Source organism: Rhodamnia argentea, chromosome 5, assembly GCF_020921035.1.
Source record: "Rhodamnia argentea isolate NSW1041297 chromosome 5, ASM2092103v1, whole genome shotgun sequence".
Taxonomy (NCBI): domain Eukaryota; kingdom Viridiplantae; phylum Streptophyta; class Magnoliopsida; order Myrtales; family Myrtaceae; genus Rhodamnia; species Rhodamnia argentea.
The window spans coordinates 8,399,796-8,419,244 of record NC_063154.1 but is presented as its reverse complement, the minus strand read 5'-3'; the positions used below and the strand labels follow the sequence as shown (position 1 = coordinate 8,419,244).

The following is a 19,449-nucleotide window of genomic DNA, read 5'->3' as shown; positions in this document are numbered from 1 at the left end:
GGAATTGGGAATCAAAAAATAGGACTAGTGAAAACTCGGTTCGATTTCGGTTCCAAAAAATGAGGAACCGATTTTGACTAGTAGGTTCCTGTTGGAATCTTTGTATTTTTCTTATTCTATATCTTTGGGTGATCTCGCGATATTTCACGACTTTCGATAATGAGTTTATAAACCGAAACTACTACTCTGAGCTTCCAATTCCAACAATTGCCATGATCGAGGTTTTTTACTTTGTTAATGTTTCGTATGCTTCGTGTGTCTAAATATAAATTGTGGTCAGTAGATAATAACAACTTAGATTCTATTCCCCTTGCTTTGAATAAGAATTATTAAGATGGTAATTAGAAGTGATAATTCACTGCAATAATTCAATCAAGAATTTATGTGAAACTTAAGTAAACACTGGAGGCGACCTTGAGACTTGTGATAGGTAAGTTTCGGAGGTTGTAAAGCAAGTTACAAGATTCAAAAATAGCGGAACTATTTCGACGGGTGGGTTTCAAATCCTAGGTGGAACCTGGACCGACTTTGCAATCACTCACCCCTAAGTATCGGTACAATTTATGTTTCAGGTGGAGGGCGACAATGAAGACGGAACCGTGGAAAGGATCCGACATTGAGCAAATGCTATCAAAAGATTAATAAGTCGACACCCCATCCTCACGCTGAAGGTTTTTTTAGTACAAACTGAATAGAACTCTAAAGCACAGACTGCGCCTACCAAATGAAATCGGTAACAGAATTAGGAGCTGAGCTCCGACTTTAATAATCACACGGAATAATAGTACACGACATATGTTGTTCCGAGCAACAAGTTCACTTCCATAGTCAAGCGCAGGACCCTAGCGCCTCATGTCGCCTTCCACCTTTGGGGCCATTGCCAGTTCTTTCTGTTGCCTGGCGTTTCCTTCCCATCCTACACCACAAATCACCACCAATCCAATCATCGTAAGCCAGTACTTAACCAACACTTAAGATAGATTAGTACGTGCACTATTCGAAAGCTAGCCGGGCACGAAGATGTCGGAAAGGAATGGTGGTTTTTACCCCTCTCCATGTCGAATCCGCGGCTCTTGAGCTCTCGGTACTCTTGACAAAGCGCGCAATACAAGCAGAAGGTGTGGGCTAAGCAGTCATGGCACCGATTTTCCCTCAACCCGAACTCTTGTTTCAGTTTGGTTCGGTAGAGGCATGAATAGAGGCATGCGCACAAAGTCAGGTGGTGGATCAGCGCAAAGATTGCGCCATTCGCGATGCAAGCTGCAATCCAAGCTCGGATAAGTAAGTGAGAAACATATACGATCAGCCTTTGTCTGTTCTTTGGTAATTAATTAACCTTTGGTACAGGGAAAATCAAATCTCCTATATTTCCTGCAACAGTTGTCGAGTCGGGGGTAAGTTCATAAAATTCGACATCACATGTCCATCGTTGAACTTAAAACTAACTGGATCTGCTTGCTTTGTGAACTGTGACTTGAGTTCTTCATGCACAGGCTTGATTTGTGACCCAATATTTATTACAGTTGGTCTCGAACGTTCACTCGACCTATGTCAAGGACCTTTTTTGAAAAATAACCATGTCCCTGAAGTATAATCGGAGTGCAAAATGATAATATTGTGGATCAATCCTCAGACATATTTTCGGAGACGTATACAGAGATTGTATACTCACAGCTTGTCCCTTTGTCCACGATCTCTGATATCCGTCCGAAGGTGATGCATGGGCACCAGATGGTGATGCAGCCTGCAAGCAACATGGAGTTGCATGGATTTATGCCTTGATTATGTGGAAGGAAAGAGGGAAAAAATGAAGAAGAAGCTAGAAACATAAGCAGATTTCCATTACAGCTTTTGACGTCGGTGAAGCAGTCGCAGAGGCCAGTACTCCAAGGTTGTCCTTCGGCATCGTAGGGTTTGCTTGAGCTGCTCATGCTGGAGGGGCTTTGGGTGCGAGTGGTGAACAGATGATGCGGCGAATCTGAGATCGGCTTGGCATTTGGGGTTCAATCACGTTGAATATATAGGCGAGAGGGTTGACACGTGACCCACCTGAGACCACAAAATAATGTTTAGTTTTCTCTCTGTAAAGTTTTTTGAGTGTGAACATAACACTTGTGAGTTTGCTTTGATGGTAATTGAGAGTACGAAAAAACTCCACATAAATTTCTTGGCGTTGTCCCTCTCCATGGAGTAAATGTCGACACTCGTACCGAATCGAACCATGTAAATCTCTGGTCTCCTTATTAATCGAGGACTATAGCAATATCTTGTTCCGATATTTGTTTCAAATAGCAAGATCCCTCAACTTCCGTGTGATATGCATTACACATAAATGAGACTCATAGTTCACTCTTTAGGAAGAAAATGCTAAGATAACAATATAGTTAAATGCTACTTGAAAAGTTTATGACTTTTTAATCATCTAATTTAGTTATGAATGTGTTCATTCTTTTCGGTTCATCTCTAGGCGAAGGTTGCCTGCTCATGCAAGTGAAGCGGGCGATCACGAGAATGGACGTTTTAGTTTTCCTCCAATATGATGACGGGCTTGGACTTGGGTTTCCTCTTAATAATCTCCTAGAGAAGGTATCAGGCTTCCGCTACTCGTTGCCAATAAATGATATCAGAGTCGATTGTTAATTGGTGGTCACCCCAATATATATCGATATTAGGTAAATATCTCAAAGAAATGAAGTTGGGCATTGGAGATTCAAATTGAAATATCTTGATGCTGAAGATACATGCACTAAGGGGGAGTGAGCCTAACATTAAGCTCACATGTGAATGGGAGATTAATGAAGATATTGGACTTCTGTTGCACACTCACAACAATATGTCCGAAGTTGACGCATGGGCACCATAAGGTGAGGCACCTTGCAAGCACAAAATAAAGGGAAAAAGTACCAAAAAAAGTCTTAAATCTATTGTATTCGTACAAATTGAGTTCATTCATCCAATTGTAGTTGAAATAGGCGACGTTGACGTCGGGTGCCCTATGTTGCACGGTGCTCGAGCCGGCCCCGACGTAAACATCTTTTGATAATATTTTGATTTTTTTTATTTTCTTTACTGTTTTTCTTTTTCTTTTTTGTTGATGGTCGGCAACTAGTCAAAAGCGAGGGTGTCCCAGGCATCGCCAAATTGGGGCGAGGGCCGCAAACCCCTTGCCCGATCTAAGCATCGCCGGGTTAGGGAGAGGGCCGTGACGCTATCGCTATGGTCGGGTGGCGAGGGTCGACTAGCGGGCCTCAGAAAAAAAAATAATTAAATAAATAAAAAACATAAAATAAAAAGAAAAGGAAAAAAATTAAGAAAATTATAAAAAAAACTGAAAAAAATATTGAAATATTACTAAAAAAATGTCCACACCAGCGCCTGTGTCCACACCAACAATTTTCAGTCAAAATAGGTCGAATGGACTCAATTGGCACAAATGTAAATATATTTAGGATTAAATCGGTCCAATTAAAAGGTTATGACAAAATTTGTACCAATACGATAGATTTAAGACTTATTTGGTACGTTTCTCCTAAATAAAGCCCTTTGTTTTTTCCTGGTCTCAATCCCTTGAAAGAGTATTGACATGGAGTTGCATGGATTTAATACAAGATAGAAAGAAGCTAAGAACCTAAACAGGTCATATGTTACAGCTTCGGGTGTCGGCGAAGCAGCCGCAGAGGCCAGAACTGCAAGGGCATCCCTCGACATCCTAGGGTTTGGTCGAGCTCATTCCGGTGGGTCAGGGGCGGTGAAGAGATAATGCAGAGTTTCTAATATCAGCTTGACTTGGGGGATTGTTATGTTGATCTCGCACCCATGTGGGCGTACGATGATGCTGTCTCCATGGGCGAGAGAACCAGGTCGATGAACCATAAACAACCTCTTCCAAGTGCATGACCGTCTCGGAAATTTTTGTGGTCCAGTAGCTTGAGCTAGCAGATGGAATGTTTTCAAGTGTGACGCCCCTTTTTCTGCTTCTCGATTTCTCTTTTCCTTGTACAGTCACAGTCACTTCACCGTCTCGAAAATGGACCACTCAAGCCTGTTACCTCGGAGGGACATGGACTGCGGAATATCATTTGGTAGAGCTAGGACACTCATTGGATGAGGTATATCCAATGCTAGATGCAGAGCCATATAATAGATCAATATGTACATCATGAGTTATCCTGCAGTAAAATCCGTTGATGCTGATACCTTCGTCTCGATTCCTTCTTCTCCATCTTTCATAATTCGAGCTCAGAGAATGAAGAGATAACAGGGCCTTATGAAAAATGTGGTCAGAAATCCATAATATAATCCGACCGTAACGATCGAATTTATAATCTTCATGCATAAGGATACTGGATGACTTTGTAGAAAAGATTTCAGAAATCGATATTCACATATTCAAATCTCATTAACCGCAAACAGACTGTCGTGGATCTAAACCTTCTATACCATAAAGGCTTGCACTTAATCGGTTTACGGGGCTTGCTGAGTGTCTTACAAGACTTTAGATTGTTAGGTTTCTGCGCTTGTGTCCTTCAACTATACAAAGCTAGATCACAGTTGGTTTTTTCAGCCTTCTCCTGAAACGGAGTAAAGATTCTTGTTCTATATACATCATTGATGGATATCTTGATTTCCTATCCGATCTTTCACATGCCGAATAGCAAGTCATAATCACCCACAAGAGCACTGTCTATGCGAAAAAATTGATATTCCCTAATTCAAATTAGTAGTTTTGATCAAATCCATGGTTTAAATGTGAATTGGCTATACTTTCAGGCAGTCCAAACCTATGCTATGATACCTTATGAGCAGTAGTAATACGGATTTACTCGGTTGAAAATTCAGGTGGTTTAATCTAACTCATTGCGAATGAACTTCCTTTACCCGTTGTTCTAGTTCTTCCATCCGTTTGCATAACTTACTCTTCACACCCTGATTTACTTTTTTTTTTTTTTTTTGCCTTTTGAAAAAGAAGTTACCCTTGAAGCCTAACACCACTTAGGAAAACTTAGGAAAAAAAAAGTACACAAATTGGAGGGTGAAATATGAGGTTAAAAGGCAAAGTTGGGTCCAATCTCCGATTTCTTTTCTAATGCTCCGTTAGCGAAGAATAAATGATTTGAAAAGTATTTTTCTACAAATAATCGTTTGTACAACTTACAAAATGAATAAACGAAAAATATTTTCCTCGTCCGCAATAATATTTAGACATAAATTGTTATTGATAATGAAATTATTTTTTATTTACTATTTATTTCAGGAGATATAAATGGTAATTTTTAGGAAAATATTTTTAAAGCATTTATTTTTTTTGGTAAACAAACAGACCTTGATTCTAATATGGATCTTCTAAGTAGATTTTTTTTTTTTGAAAAATGCTTTCCCGACAGTATTATTAGGAACGGTATAATCTTAACCGTAGATTTATATACCATCATTGCGTGTTTTGCATTAAACGCTCATTGATTGAAAGTTTGTGTGTTCAGAAATAACCGGCAGTATTATGAGACTGTTATGCTAGCAGCTTCTATTTTTTTTTATATGTCACATGAGTAATGAGCATGGATCCTACCTAACATAGGACCTAACGACATCATTCAACACTTTGTTCATTAGAAACTATATTTTCGCCAAACCATAAATCACCATCAAAGCCAACCCTATTGCTAGTGCCAGTCCTATCTCGTACCTCCATGATAACCTGTCCGCCACTTTGAAGGGTCGTATGATGACCGCGTGTCTATGTGTCCATTTTCGTTTAGTAATGTCGTTTTGCATCGATTAATGTTTCAACGGGAGCTATAATAAGCATCGCTACTAATACCCAAGTATTTTTGACAAAAACAGCTGCCTAGTTTAGCAAAAATAGAAAAATTTTAGTTCGGCATGCTACGTAAAAACTTGAATTTTCTAGAGAATGCGCGGGAGCGTATCAAGTCGTGTCGATCCTTACCTTAATCGTGATCAGCCCGACTCAAATTCGGATCGCTATCACTCAAACCTTTCTCCTCCCCGTCCAGTGTCATGCTCTTGCGCTGCGTTAAAGGTTGCTGCTCCTAACACCACCTCTATCAGTTACTTTCGCCGTAAATGGATTTTCAAATTACCAAAATAGATTCATCCAATAAATGGAAAGATATCCGCCTTGAGTGCCTCAATACCATGATTCCTTATGATTGGCTTTTCCGACACTTGTCGTTCATTCATCTCCACTAAAAATGGTGTATCATGCGGGAGAAGTGGTCCTTTTGACGTTAACGTGGTACCTCTCGTGTCATAACGTTTGATAACGACCCCTTTGTGCTTTTTATATTCTTTTAAGCCTTTCTTCGTCTATTAGCTTTTAAGTTTTTCTATTAAATTTTTTAACATGAGATATGTGCGTCCATCCCCATGAGTCTCCTAATTCGATTTATTTGCACGTAACATAGGACATTGAAATATTGTCCCGAGTCCAAAATGCTCTTTATAATCACGTACTACATCCATCCGATCTGCAAGTGAGAAGGATTATTAAAATATTGTCTCGCATTACTTGATGGAGAGTCATATATGCTCGTTATGTACATGCAGTCTCCTTCTACCTATCTGATTAAACTTTTGAGTTGGACTTCTTAATACTTTCGACTCTTTCATCTTAACTTTTTTTTCCCCTTTTAGCAATATTTAATGATCCCAAAGATGTAGAAAAATATCTTCCTGAATTTCTCAAGACCATGTGTGGACATACGTTCGTGATTGGCGATTGGGAACGTATACCCTTCCACTCATCTCCACTACAAGTTATGTGCATGAGAAAGTGGTCCTTTCTCACGTTAACGTTGTATTTTCCCAGGAGGTCCTTCTACTTTTGCTAAGTAGAATTTGGCTCTCGTATGTACGTGCATGCACGTAGTTACAAACGATAACGGGGAGCAGAATCATTCATGCTGGACTTTTTCCGTCGTGCGACGGCGACGCGCACTCAAAAAGATCTCTCTTTCTGAGTTTAGTGCCCCTGTATATAGAGAAAGCGACCAATCCAAAAGAGAAATTCATCAGTTCCTCAAACTAGCGTCGACCTTTTCGAATCCAGTTCACAAAAAAGTTACAGATCAAATAAAATCTCCTCGTCGTCATCGGTATAGGTTTCCACCGTCACGGACGTCGGTAAGATATTGTGTCATGGTTAAACTTGAGCGACGAAATTACAACTCTCAGCGCTAATGATTGTGCCTAGCAACAACTTTGCTGATGTATCGAGCCGTTAGTGACAAGATTTAGGACGCAGCTGGATTGGCTTTTACTTTCTACTTTTTGCTTACTTGAAATCCTGCGGTGCCCACACTTTAAATTTGCTCAATCCCAAAACATTTAAAACTCCTATAACATATGAATGCGAACACGTAGGGTAAAATCTATTTTCCTATAACATTTAGACAATCTTTTAATTCTTTTTCACATATTTTTTTATGTTAACTTAACATAGCCTCGATGTACGTACCTAGGTTTCACTTGTAACTATTAAGAAATCTATTTAGTTGAATTCTTTAACATAGCCTCGATCTACGTAGCTAGGTTTTGGCCCATGCTCATCTGACGGTCACCGTTAGCAACGGTGGAATGTGAGCCGCCCGTTGGACTTCTAGGATAACGCTAGTGGTGGTATGTGGGCCAAAGTTGCCTCTTTCAGATTATACCTTGTGGCACAGGCACATACGTCACCCTAATTTGCAATAGTAATGGTGATCGTCAGCTAAGGTTTTTGTTGCGGAAAACGCGAAGAGATGTACAAATTCAAGAGCAAAATAGCTAAGGATGAAAGTAAAATAAGAACGCACAAGACATGATTTACGTGGAAAAATCAAAATGGGAAAAATCACGAGGAGAAAGAGGGGTTTCACTATCTTTAATAATGTGTACAAGCGTACAATCAAAGATCCAAAGAGCTGACAAGAAGAAGTGAAAAATAAAGGGTTTCGGGGTAGAAGTAAAAGCAAACGTTACAATATGCTATTCAAGATATCCTTTTTAATAGCCCCATCTAAGAAATCCTAAAATAAAGTGAATAGTCCAAAATAACCTTATCACTAATTTGAAAGTAAAAAATATAACAAATCTCCACATTGACTTCAAATCTTCAGAAGTACGTTATACCAAACGCCACAAGACCTCTCTCCCTCACCATCAAGAGTGACCACACAAGGCTACCTACCAAACGATGGAATCGACAACGCACACCCCTAAGCCTACGTGAGCGTACTCGATGTACTCGATGTAGGAAACAAGGGATGAAACACCACCAACTCCGCCTAAGTAACTCAAACAGTGAGAACACCAACCAAGTCCAAACAATGCTTGAACTTAGTCAAAGGAATTGGTTTGGTCAACATATCTGCTGGATTATTTGCTGTAAGTACTTTCTTCATTGTAACTGTACCCTTAGCAACTTCATCACGCACAAAGTGATAACGAATGTCGATGTGTTTCGTTCTCTCATGATACATCACGTTTTTGGTAAACTGGATTGTACTTTGGTTATCGCAAAAGATAACGAAGGCTCCCTCCTACTTTACCCCAAGTTCTATAACTAAACGCTTCAACCAAAGAGTTTTCTTTGTTGTTTTCGTTCTTGCCATGTATTCCGCTTCGGTAGTAGATAAAGTAATTGTGTCCTGCGTCGAGTGCACCCCGGTGCAGAAACTAACTCTGCACTGTTTCCCGTAAACACAATGCTCACAAAAGTCAAGTGAGATTGTATACTCCCCACAGAGTAAACCACGCTTACTCAAGATTGTCATTCCTCTTTTGCTCATGTGACCCAACGGCATAAGCCACAACCTTGATTTATCAGAATCTGAAGAGGATGATATATTTAAAGAACCAACAACGATACTTCCCTACATAACGTAAAGACCATTCTTCTTGTTACCTCTCATCACAATCAAAGAGCCTTTTGAAATTTTCAAAACTCCACCTCCACCAGTATACATGCAACTAGTGGAATCCAAACTGCTCAAAGAAATAAGGTTTTTCTTCAAATCTGGGATGTGCCTAACATCTGTCAAAGTTCTTACTACATTGTCATAACATTTAATTCGCACTGTACCAATACCCACAATCTTGCAAACTGCATTGTTACCCATCAAAACTGAACCACCAGTTACTTTCTCATATGTGTGGAACCAATCACTATTTGGGCACATATGGTATGAACAAGCCGAATCCAAAATCCATTCATCGTCTACACTACAATTCGAAGGCAAAACAGTAAGAATATTATCTGCATTAACGGACTCATTATCTTAACTAGACTAGCTGAATCAGAACTTTCCATTGACTTTTTTCCCTTGGCTTTGAGCAAAGGACACTCATTTTTATAATGTCCGAACTTGTGACAATAGTAATACTCAACCTTTCTCTTATCCTGGCCCGACCTAGATTTCGAACGGCCTTTATTATTGTTGCGTCTATCCCGATGATTCGACCTTCCCCTAACAATTAAACCATCTGCTTTATCCGCACTACTACTCGCATTCAACTTTGTACGCATTTCTGCGGAATTCAGCAAAGCCTTCACATCTTCAAGAGTTATGGATTCTCTTCCATACAATATAGAATTCACAAAATTCTCATACGAGGTCGGTAGTGAGCATAACACAATTAGGGCTTGATCCTCATCATCAAACTTCAAATCTAGATTTTTTATATCCATAACAATTTTATTAAATTCATCTAGATGTTCTTGGATAGGAGTACCTTCTTGCATCTTTAGCGTGTAAAGACGATGCTTCAAGAATAATCTCATCGTAAGAGATTTCTTCATATAGAGACTCTCTAACTTTTGCCATAATCCCGAAGCCATTTCTTCATCAGCAACTTCACGAAGCACCTTGTCAGATAACGACAATTGGATGGTGCTATGCGCCTTCTCGTCCATCTCCTCGATCTCTGCGACAGTCATGTCATCGGGATAATTCCCATCCAAGGCTCTAACCGAACCTTCTCAATGCAACAAAGCCTTTATCTTGATCCTCCATAGCCCGAAATTGTTTTTGCCATTGAAGGATGCCAGTTCTAACTTGATAGATGCCATCTCGAACAAAAGATCGAAATTCCTTCGCTCTGATACCAATTTGTTGCGGAAAACACCAAGAGATGCACAAATTCAAGAGCAAAATAGTTAAGGATGAAAGTAAAATAAGAACACACGAGACACGATTTACGTGGAAAATCTAGAGCGGGAAAAACCACAAGGAGAGAGAGGGGTTTCACTATCTTCAATAATGTGTACAAGCGTACAATCAAAGATCCAAAGATCCGATAAGAAGAAGTGAAAAACAAAGGGTTTCGGGCGAAGTAAAAAAGCAAACGTTACCATATGCTATTCAAGATATCTTTTTTTATAGCCCCATCTAAGAAACCCTAAAACAAAGTGAATGGTCCAAAATAACCTTATCACTAATTTGAAAGTAAAAAATATAACAGTTTTCCCTATGGTTTTGTCCCTAGTCATTCCAAAGATTATGTTTCCTTCCATCTTGGATTGGAAAAGCCCTCTTCCAATCAGATTTTTGATCGCATGTGTAAGTTTGCATGCAGGCAATGTTCATAAGTTGTAATTCGCCGATCTAAATCAGGATTGAAGGAACTAGGAAAAAAACTTGTCCCGAATGTCGTTTCTTTTGCAAGAGAGGAAAAATTACCAAAAAAATTTACAACTTATTATAATTGTGTCAATTCAATTTTAAATCTTTTTTTTACCAATTTAATCCTAAAAATTTTGCATTTTGGTTGATTCAATCTATTCAGCCAACCTTTTCCGATTGGCATCGACATGACAATTTTTAATAAAATTTTAATATTTTTCAAATTATTTATTTATTTTTATTCCTTTTCATTTTTCCTTCTCTTTCTTTTTCCAGTTTTTAAAGAAATAATGTTGTGGGAAATATTCAATAAAAGTCGACTGGATCACTTAATATACCAGTTTGCAAAACTTCTTCCTGGTATATTGCACATTATCATCAGACACTTCCGCAGTACAAATTTTCGAAAACTCGAATGATGTCTTTCCGGGCTTGGTTTCTCTTTTTCCTCGGTTGAGATTTATGTGGGCCTAATTCTCAAGTTAAGCAGCGCAGGCCCATTGGGCTGTCATTGATAAAGGGTGTAAGAGTAGATCAAGAGTAAGCGATCCAGATGGAAAAAGATTAGTTCTGAAATTTATTACTGAGTGGACTAACGATTGAAATTCATCGAGATGCCAAAAGAGATCTATTTATTTCTTGAAAAAAGATTGATTTGAAAAATATTTCCTAAAAATTAATGCTTGTGTCATTTAAAATAATTACTCATTGAAAAAAATTTCATTACATTACTCATTGAAAAATATTTCATTATCAACAATAATTCATGTCCAAAATTTTTCATGGACATTGAAAATATTTTGCGGCCGTTTATTTTTATACGCGATACAAGAGATTCATTTAGGGGAAATGTTTTTTCCAAACGACTCATTCTCCGCTAAGCAAGCGACGCCCGAGGAGTGGAAAATCTTACTCTCGGTAATAGCTACAAAAGAAAGAAAGAAGAAAGGAAGGAAAGCATAATTTGGTTATAATTGAAGAGCTTGTAAGAAAAAATGGGCCTAATAATATCCTAAAAAATCCTCAAATTTAGCTCTTGTCTGAATTCTAACTTTTATCTTATAAAAAATTTCAAACATTAGGTTCTGTCACAATTCTACCCTAACTTTTTTTTTTGTCCTATAAAAAACCCCTAACTTTCGGTCAAGTCCCAATTGGACCCTAATTTTTTTTTTGTCTCATAAAGAACCATCAACTTTAGGTCTATTATCAATTCTAGCCTAAACATTCTTTTTGTCTCAAAAGAAAATCACAGCTTTATGTTCAGTTTCAATTTTACTCTAAATTTTTTTGTCTAAAAACAGATCACCAACTTCTACTTGAGTCCTAAATTTGCCTCAATTAACAAATCGTCAAAATCGCTAATAGCGATTTTGCGCTCAGACTTTGATCTCTCATACTTGGGAATGTTCTAGGGATGCTTGAATAGCTTGCGCTTGGGAGTTTTCTATTTCTTTGCTGTCAATGAGAAATTTTGGACGGATGGTTAACCTGGCAAATATGTGACTCAAGTAAAAGTTTGTAATTTTTGTGAGACTATAAAAATTTAACATAAAATTAGGATTGTACTATAAAATTGGGACAAGAACTAAAGTCCGTTTTTTTTATAGGATAAAAGAAAATTTAGGGTAGAATTACGACGTGTGACCTAAAGTTGAAGGTTATTCATGGGACAAAATAAGAGTTTAGGTAGAATTTGAACTGGACCTAAAGTTGGAGGATTTTTTACGAGACAAAAGGTAGGATTGGGATAAGAGCTAAAGTTGGGATTTTTTTTTTTAAGGGGTACTAGGTGAAGAAAAATGACAGGACTTGTTTCGCTATTACTTCGTTAAAATCAACGTCCATGCTCTGAGCTGTCTTTCCGGGCTCATCACATCAAAGCATATGCACGCAAAGAAGAAAGAAGACCTTTCACACCGATGAGATCATTTGTCACTTTTGATTGTGGTGGCCTCTTGAAGAAGATGGAGGTGTTTAATCGTCTTTCTATCCAATAAGTTTGAGAACCTCACTTCCCTTGAAGAACTCCAGCTTGGCACCTTCAGTTATACTCGTCCATCCAGTTTAAATCAACAGCTCCTTCATTCTAGCACATGCCACACGCCTATAACACATCCTCGTCACTCTGCCATGTAGGCATGGCCATGGACTGTGAACCGCCGGTTCCGATTCATGAACCAGCGGTTCACGGTTCGTGGCCATGATTGAACCGGAACCGGCCCTTGAAGGTGGTCTCGGTTTCGATTCAGAACTACTGGTTCCAGGCCGGTTTCAATTTTTATTATTTTAAATTTAAATAATAAATTATGAAATAAAAACATTATAAATTATAAATTATAATCGAATTGTATATTGTAATCAAATTTGAAGGGAAAAAAAAAGGGAGAGGGAAGGGGCTTGAGCTTAATAAATTATCATTAAACGCCTACATATCTTCTTGGGGATAGAAGAATCAAAGCCCATGTAGTTCTTTTACTTTTGATAATCCCAACTTACCTTATCGTCAAGCGTTGCTACTCGTTGTGGTACCCGTGGTGGTGGTATCTCCACTATCATCATTGAAGAATTTGTCGTCTCAATCCAGTTCTTGTTGTCGAAATTTAGTCTTTGTCCAATCATGAACACAAGCTTAAGCCTCCACAACATCCGGATTTAATCTTGAATGGCGGTCGTCAAAATTAATCTTTCAACACTAAATGCTTGTTGAACTGCAACTATTGAAGAAAATGTTGCTAACATCTATTTTGTGATGAGAGCGAGAACTGAGAATTGGGTTGAATGAGTCTTCCACCACTCTAGAATTTTGAAATTTGTGCTGTATTTGGAATCACGGAACTCAAAAGTAATGGTTAAATAATTTTCTAATTCGAAAATATTACATATTGCTCCATTTTGTCTTTTTTGCCTACTAATGAGCAAATTGTACCTTCTACTAAGTCTATCACTCTCCTCCCTTTGTGAGGCACTAGGTTGAGAAGATCTACTATCACCTAAATCATATCTACTACAAAATTTATTATATAATGATATTATAGCGTCTTTAACCTGTACTTGTATAGTTTTAATATTTACTGTTTCATTCAAATGTAAACAACAACAAAAAAAAAATAATAATAATAATAATTCAGATAATCATACAAACCATCTAATTTAGTACGTGAATCGAAAACAATAGCAACCAAATAAATAAGAGGAATGCATGCATAATAATATAATAGTCGGAGCTAATTGAGCATCATTTTCATATTCACAAAAAATACCAGCAATGCCAACACACTCTATTAAAACAAAATGCGTAGTAGGACAATAAACACCAAATAAAGTATAAGTTGCATCATTAAAAACTTTGAAAAAATCTAAATTTTTTTTGCAAACAACCCAATCTTGCGGGAGTAAACTAATTTCAGAAACATTATTTGAAATAAACGTACATAATAAATATTTATAAGCAAAAAATTGATGAAGCAACTCATAAGTAGAATTCCAACAAGTCGGAACATCTTTTGAAATTTTTTTTGATTTTTCTCCATGTGATTTACAAAATCTATCTCATTCTTTCATAACTTGAGGACGACTCCATAAAAATTTCATTACTTTCTTTATTGAGGTGAGAAAAATCTTAAGAGTTCGTAAACCGTCTTGTACACATAAATTTAAAACATGGCAAACATGAAAAAATTGTTCGCCAAAAGAGATTTTACAAATATTTTTTAAATTGGGAATGAAAGTGGTATTTGACGCAGCATTATCAAAACCAACTGAAAAAACTTTATTAATCAAATTATATTCTTCTAAAGCTTGCTTCATTATTTTATAAATATTATTAGTTGTATGACTTTCATCAAACACTCAAAATACAAGTACTCTTTTTTTAATGTTTCAATCGTCACCTATCAAATGACATGTGATACCCATATAAGAATGAATTTGCCAATAATCACTCTAAATGTCGCTACCTATATGCACACGTCCATTGAAATCCGTAAAAAAGTTGTGCAAAGCTTTTTTTTATTTTTTATAAACCCTAAAAAGTTTGCATTTAAGAGTAGTTCTTGAAATAAGTTTTGCTTGCGGAGTACATGCGGTGTTGATAAAAAAATTCAAACCAAAATTTTCATCGGTAGTAAAAGATAAATATTTAAGGGAAAATTTCAATTAAGGGCCTCAAGTGGCCTGATTTTTTCAAATAAGGGCCCCAAATGGACTTTGTTTCAAATAAGGGCCTAAAGTGCTCTTTTTGTTTCAAAAAAGGACCTGGCCAAAGGGTATTTATGTCTTTTACTCTTTTTTATAATTTTACCTTTTTTCTCGCTTTCCTTTCCTTTTCATTTCTTCCTTCCTTTTTCTTTTTCCCCTCCTCTCCTCTCACGCAGCCACGGTCCACCGTTGACGAAGCACTCCTCTCTTCCTCCTCCACACCGCACCGCCACCACCGGTGCTCCGATTCCATGGAAACGCCCCCCGCCGTGTCGGCAGAATCTCCCCTCCGCCATGAAAAGTGAGCTCAAATACCTCTCCCCCACTACCGCGCCGACGAGGACGACCACCCCTCCTCAAGCCGGAGCCGGAGGCCGACGCAGGAGAACCCGGCCGAGCTCAAGAAGCGGTTTGCTGCGTACATTTGCCGCAACGCCTATGACAGCATGGGCCACGGTGAGCTCACGCTACTAGAGAAGCTGCTCCTCGGCGTCGTGATGGCCATGCTCGTGTGCGTGGTCGCGGTGCTGTCGATGCTGGTGGCGTACTACTTGATATGCGGGGCCCGCACGCTGCTCAAGGCGCCGAACTAGGAGGAGCAGGGGGAGCGGGAGGACAACGCACACATGGGAGGGTGGAGGAGGAAGGTGATCGTCGCATGCGGAGGACTACGCGCCCATCCGAGATGGCCCTAGTTTTGCTCTCCCCCTGCAGCGCCTATATATCTATCTTGTTCCTCTTACTATTTACTTCCCACCACCTCTCTCTCTCCCCCAACTTCCAGCTCATCTCAAAGCCTTCCTTTTTTTTTCCGCTTACTCTTTCCTCCTCCATCCGATTCGTCGCCTACCCATTGATCGTCGTCACGAGACGAGGCTCAACGTACGTTCGTCCGAGCAATTGGGTCGTCTTCAACGTTGCGGGTCCACGTGTTTTGACAAAATTATCACTCTAGTTTTTGGTTCGACTCAACACGGTTCTTTAGTCCCTTATATCGTCGAACAATCGGTAATAGTCTTCTGCTGGCGATCAACGCAGGAAAAATCTCAGCTTGAGTTGAAGCATCGAGATGAAAATCGAGGTTTTTGGAACCTCTCGTGGTTGCTCTTGACCAGCTCGCGACATTGCTTCTGAGAAAAAAGGTGGACGTCATGCTCTTCCTCAAAGGAGGGTGTTGTCTCGAGCCATGCTCTTCTTTTTGGGAGGATTGCAGGTGGATGTCAATAGGGGACCGTGGCTGGGTGAGGGGAGGGGAGGGGTAGGGAAAAAGAAAAAGGAAAGGAAAAAATGAAAAGAAAAGGAAAGCAGAAAAAATTTATAAAAAAGAGTAAAAGACAGAAATACCCTTCGGCCAGGCCCTTTTTTGAAACAAAAAGAACACTTTAGGCCCTTATTTGAAACAAAGTCCACTTTGGGCCCTTATTTGAAAAAATCAGGCCACTTGAGGCCTTTAATTGGAATTTTCCCAATATTTAATGGCAACATATTGAGCCAATGTTTCTTTGTAAAGTTCATCATTATATCGAAATAAAGAAAAAATGTTATGATTAGCATATCCGGAAATTTGTTGTTACCTGCTATCGATCCCCGCTTGCGTTGCATGTTTTTGCGTCGGATGCCGACGGTATGTTCCATAGCCTTCTCCTTTATTAAAATTGTATGATTTGGTATAATATTTACAGTTTATCTTGTATTTGTCTCCGCTTACATGTACCTTGTTGAAGTGTTGCCATAAGTTGGATGTACTCTCTCGGGCCTGCCATTCCAGCTCCTTTGATGTCGACATTTCTTCGACGTTGGTAGGAGGGTGAAGATTTTCTTGCGTTGGGATGTGATTGACGTTGGGAATATAATTGATATTATCACCATCGTCTACCCAACATGTAAACTCACGAGAATCATATTGATCATGAAGTTGAGGATAATTGGATTCCTTCATCCCCATCGGCATCGGGCTCTTTCCTCGGTCGCTAGCTCCGTTTCCACTTGCCATTTTTGTCAGAAAATTGAGTGGAAAACCGATTCAGAAAATTGACAAAATTGAGTCAAGATTGGGCGGATTGAGAGAATTTGAGAGAAATTGTAAGAAAAAATGAAAGGGGGAGGAATAGTATTTATAGGAAATTTAAGAAGGGAAAAAAAAAAAAGGAGGAGGAGAAATAATTGTAGCAGCCATAAGGGGGAAAGAGCCATTAGCTCTTTTGCCCTTTTTTTCTCTTTTGGGCAATTTGGAACCTGCCCGCGAGGGGCCAGGCCGGTTCTGGGCCCAAACGGGCCCATGGTCATGTGTACCGCCATGCTCTCAGGATCGTCACCGCTTATCTCCCTGCCGGATAAGGTTACACCCACAGGCTGATGGGGCGATGCCGCGACGTGATTTAGATATAAGATCTGCTACATCCGAATCGAACCAGTTGGTCATTTGATCAACCTCTTATCGATTGATACTCTGCTTTTTGCCTTTGCTTTTTGAATTGCTCAGCCAATGTATTTCTTTAAAGATAAACCCATTCTCACGTGTGAAAGAATAATGGCCTTTTAGACCACCTGCTGACTGGAAAGCCAAATGAAGCAAAACGAATCCCCTCATTCACGGAACAAATTAGTCTCTTGACATTGATGTGTTGAGGCCTAATGGTATCATCATTCCCCACTAATATTTTAATTTGTTTCTTTACTAGTCAATAATTTTCGGAGATAACTCCCCCAAATATCTTGAACTTTTTCCGTGGGAACCGGCTAATTCCCTGAAAAAACCACTAATTTTAGGTCTGATGACGATTTTCGTCTGAATTTTTTTTTTCTCGTAAAAAATATCAAACTTTAACTCGAATCCCAAATTTGGGCCAAACTTTTTTTTGTCTCGTAAGAAATCACAAACTTTAACTCGAATTCCAAATTTGACCCAAGTTTTTTTGTTGTCTCATAAGAAATCACCAACTTTAACTCGAGTCCCAAAATATGGCCCTCTTGGAATCATTAATTGTCCAACGAGTCAATTCCACGTCGTCAATAAATCCAGATAGCTAGTTGACGTGGATTCAATACACTACTCATGTCTTCTTAGAACGAAATCTCGAGTTGTTCATCCGCTTCACTTCGGTCACAGCTTAAAGGACTACGGTTAAGGATGGATGGTAATATGGCTTCGGATTCCGATGAGACAGTGGATTGGCCAAACTCACGACTAGATCCTTTCTTTTTAACAAGCTGCTGCCCCCCGAATCTTTGAAACAGTAAGCCAATGTTTTTTTCAAAGATAATTTTTTTAGGAAACTGTGGCTAAATGCTGATAATGCTGTTGCCACAGCAATGATGAACAATGACAGAAGTAAAAAAACAAAAGAAAATGTGAAAACTTGGTTTACTGTTTCGAGGCTTAAAGGGAGCGCTTGGGTTTGCTTCAGTAAAAAAAAGAAAAAACACTCTAGTCGTGAGCTTAGTGGATCTCATCCATGGTGTCTCTCCATGGGCAATAATGCATAGCTTCATATTCTAGTGAGACAACAAAGGCTTACAGGTGAAATGCAGGAGACGATAAATAGCTTAATCGTCGTCCATCAAGCTATGATCGAGGTGAAGCAGATGAATAACTTTGGTTTCCATGCTAAGAAGACAATGAATAGTGCTTTAAATCCACGTTAGCAAGTCACGTAGATTTATTGAAGACGTGGAATTGCCATGTTGGGCGACTAATGGTTCCAGATTAACATGAATCAAATTTGAGACTCGAGTTAAAGTTTGTGATTTTGTATAAGACGAAAAAAAAGTTCGGTCCAACTTTAGAACTCAAGTTAAATTTGATAATTTTTTATGACACAAAAAAATTGAGCCAAAATCATCATCGAATTTAAAATTGGTGTTTTTTGAGGGACTTTTTAGTTTAATCCAATTTTAGGGACTTTTTAGTGGGGCTATTTCATCATCTTTTGTAGTCCTTAGATGCTCAAATACTTTCCTCTAGAGTCTAGAAGACACGATCTGATTGAGTAGACAGGAAAAATCCGGGATAGTGTTCCCCAGTCGACACTTTTTCTCTCCACATGAAGATGATGTCGTTAGCATATGCCCATCACATCCATTGGAAGGTTTAAAAGTCAAAGGTTGGGATCATTTTGTGGAGCCAATTACGGCGATGCGTCCGTTTAATCTGTTGAGGATGCGTCGAAAGGACCCCAGTGAAAAAGAGAATCCAACAACCTCGACAACCGCGACATTGACCCGGAAAATATTATACAACATAAGAGCAAACCTTGCCCGATTTTATTCATGTGTTCTTAGCTCTAGAATCCACTAACTTTGTCTTGTCTCGGCCCCATTAAATGACCCTTTTTCGGCATTTTTTTTATGGTGATATATATTCTTGATGTATTTTTAAAGGGTTGCTGTTGAAATTATGTCTCGAATTTGAATCCGAAGCGAAAATCTGCATTTCAAAAATAAGTGTATCTTGATCGTGAAATTAAAGATAAAAGAAAGGAGCAAGCAATCTTCTTTTGGCTTTTGGAATCAATCAAGAAAATCAAAGAAAATCTAATATAGAAGTGGGTTGATCGAACTTGGATTTTACATTGAATAAGATTTGTTTTGAATCTTATGAAAATCTATCCTTGGTGGAATCGTTGTG

The 19,449-nt window shown here is 38.7% G+C and overlaps 1 protein-coding gene across 1 annotated transcript; it reads right to left on the bottom strand.

Moving 5' to 3' along the window:
* Nucleotides 1-734: 734 nt before the first annotated feature.
* LOC115740008 (protein PLANT CADMIUM RESISTANCE 2-like) lies at nucleotides 735-1,982 on the bottom strand. The gene is made up of 4 exons (XM_030673345.2): nucleotides 1,847-1,982; nucleotides 1,673-1,744; nucleotides 1,048-1,260; nucleotides 735-916 (listed from the first exon to the last, which is right to left on the bottom strand). The coding sequence occupies exons 1-4, from the start codon at nucleotides 1,929-1,931 to the stop codon at nucleotides 843-845; spliced, it is 444 nt and encodes a 147-aa protein (XP_030529205.1). The 5' UTR covers nucleotides 1,932-1,982; the 3' UTR covers nucleotides 735-842.
* Nucleotides 1,983-19,449: the final 17,467 nt, after the last annotated feature.

Bases quoted from the DNA above. Each gene is read 5' to 3' on its own strand.
- LOC115740008 (XM_030673345.2), bottom strand. From the start codon at position 1,931: ATGAGCAGCTCAAGCAAACCCTACGATGCCGAAGGACAACCTTGGAGT. The intron at 1,745-1,846 runs GTAATGGAAATC...TGTTGCTTGCAG, and splicing joins CTTCACCGACGTCAAAAGCT to GCTGCATCACCATCTGGTGC. The intron at 917-1,047 runs GTAAAAACCACC...TTTGTGGTGTAG, and splicing joins CGGATTCGACATGGAGAGGG to GATGGGAAGGAAACGCCAGG.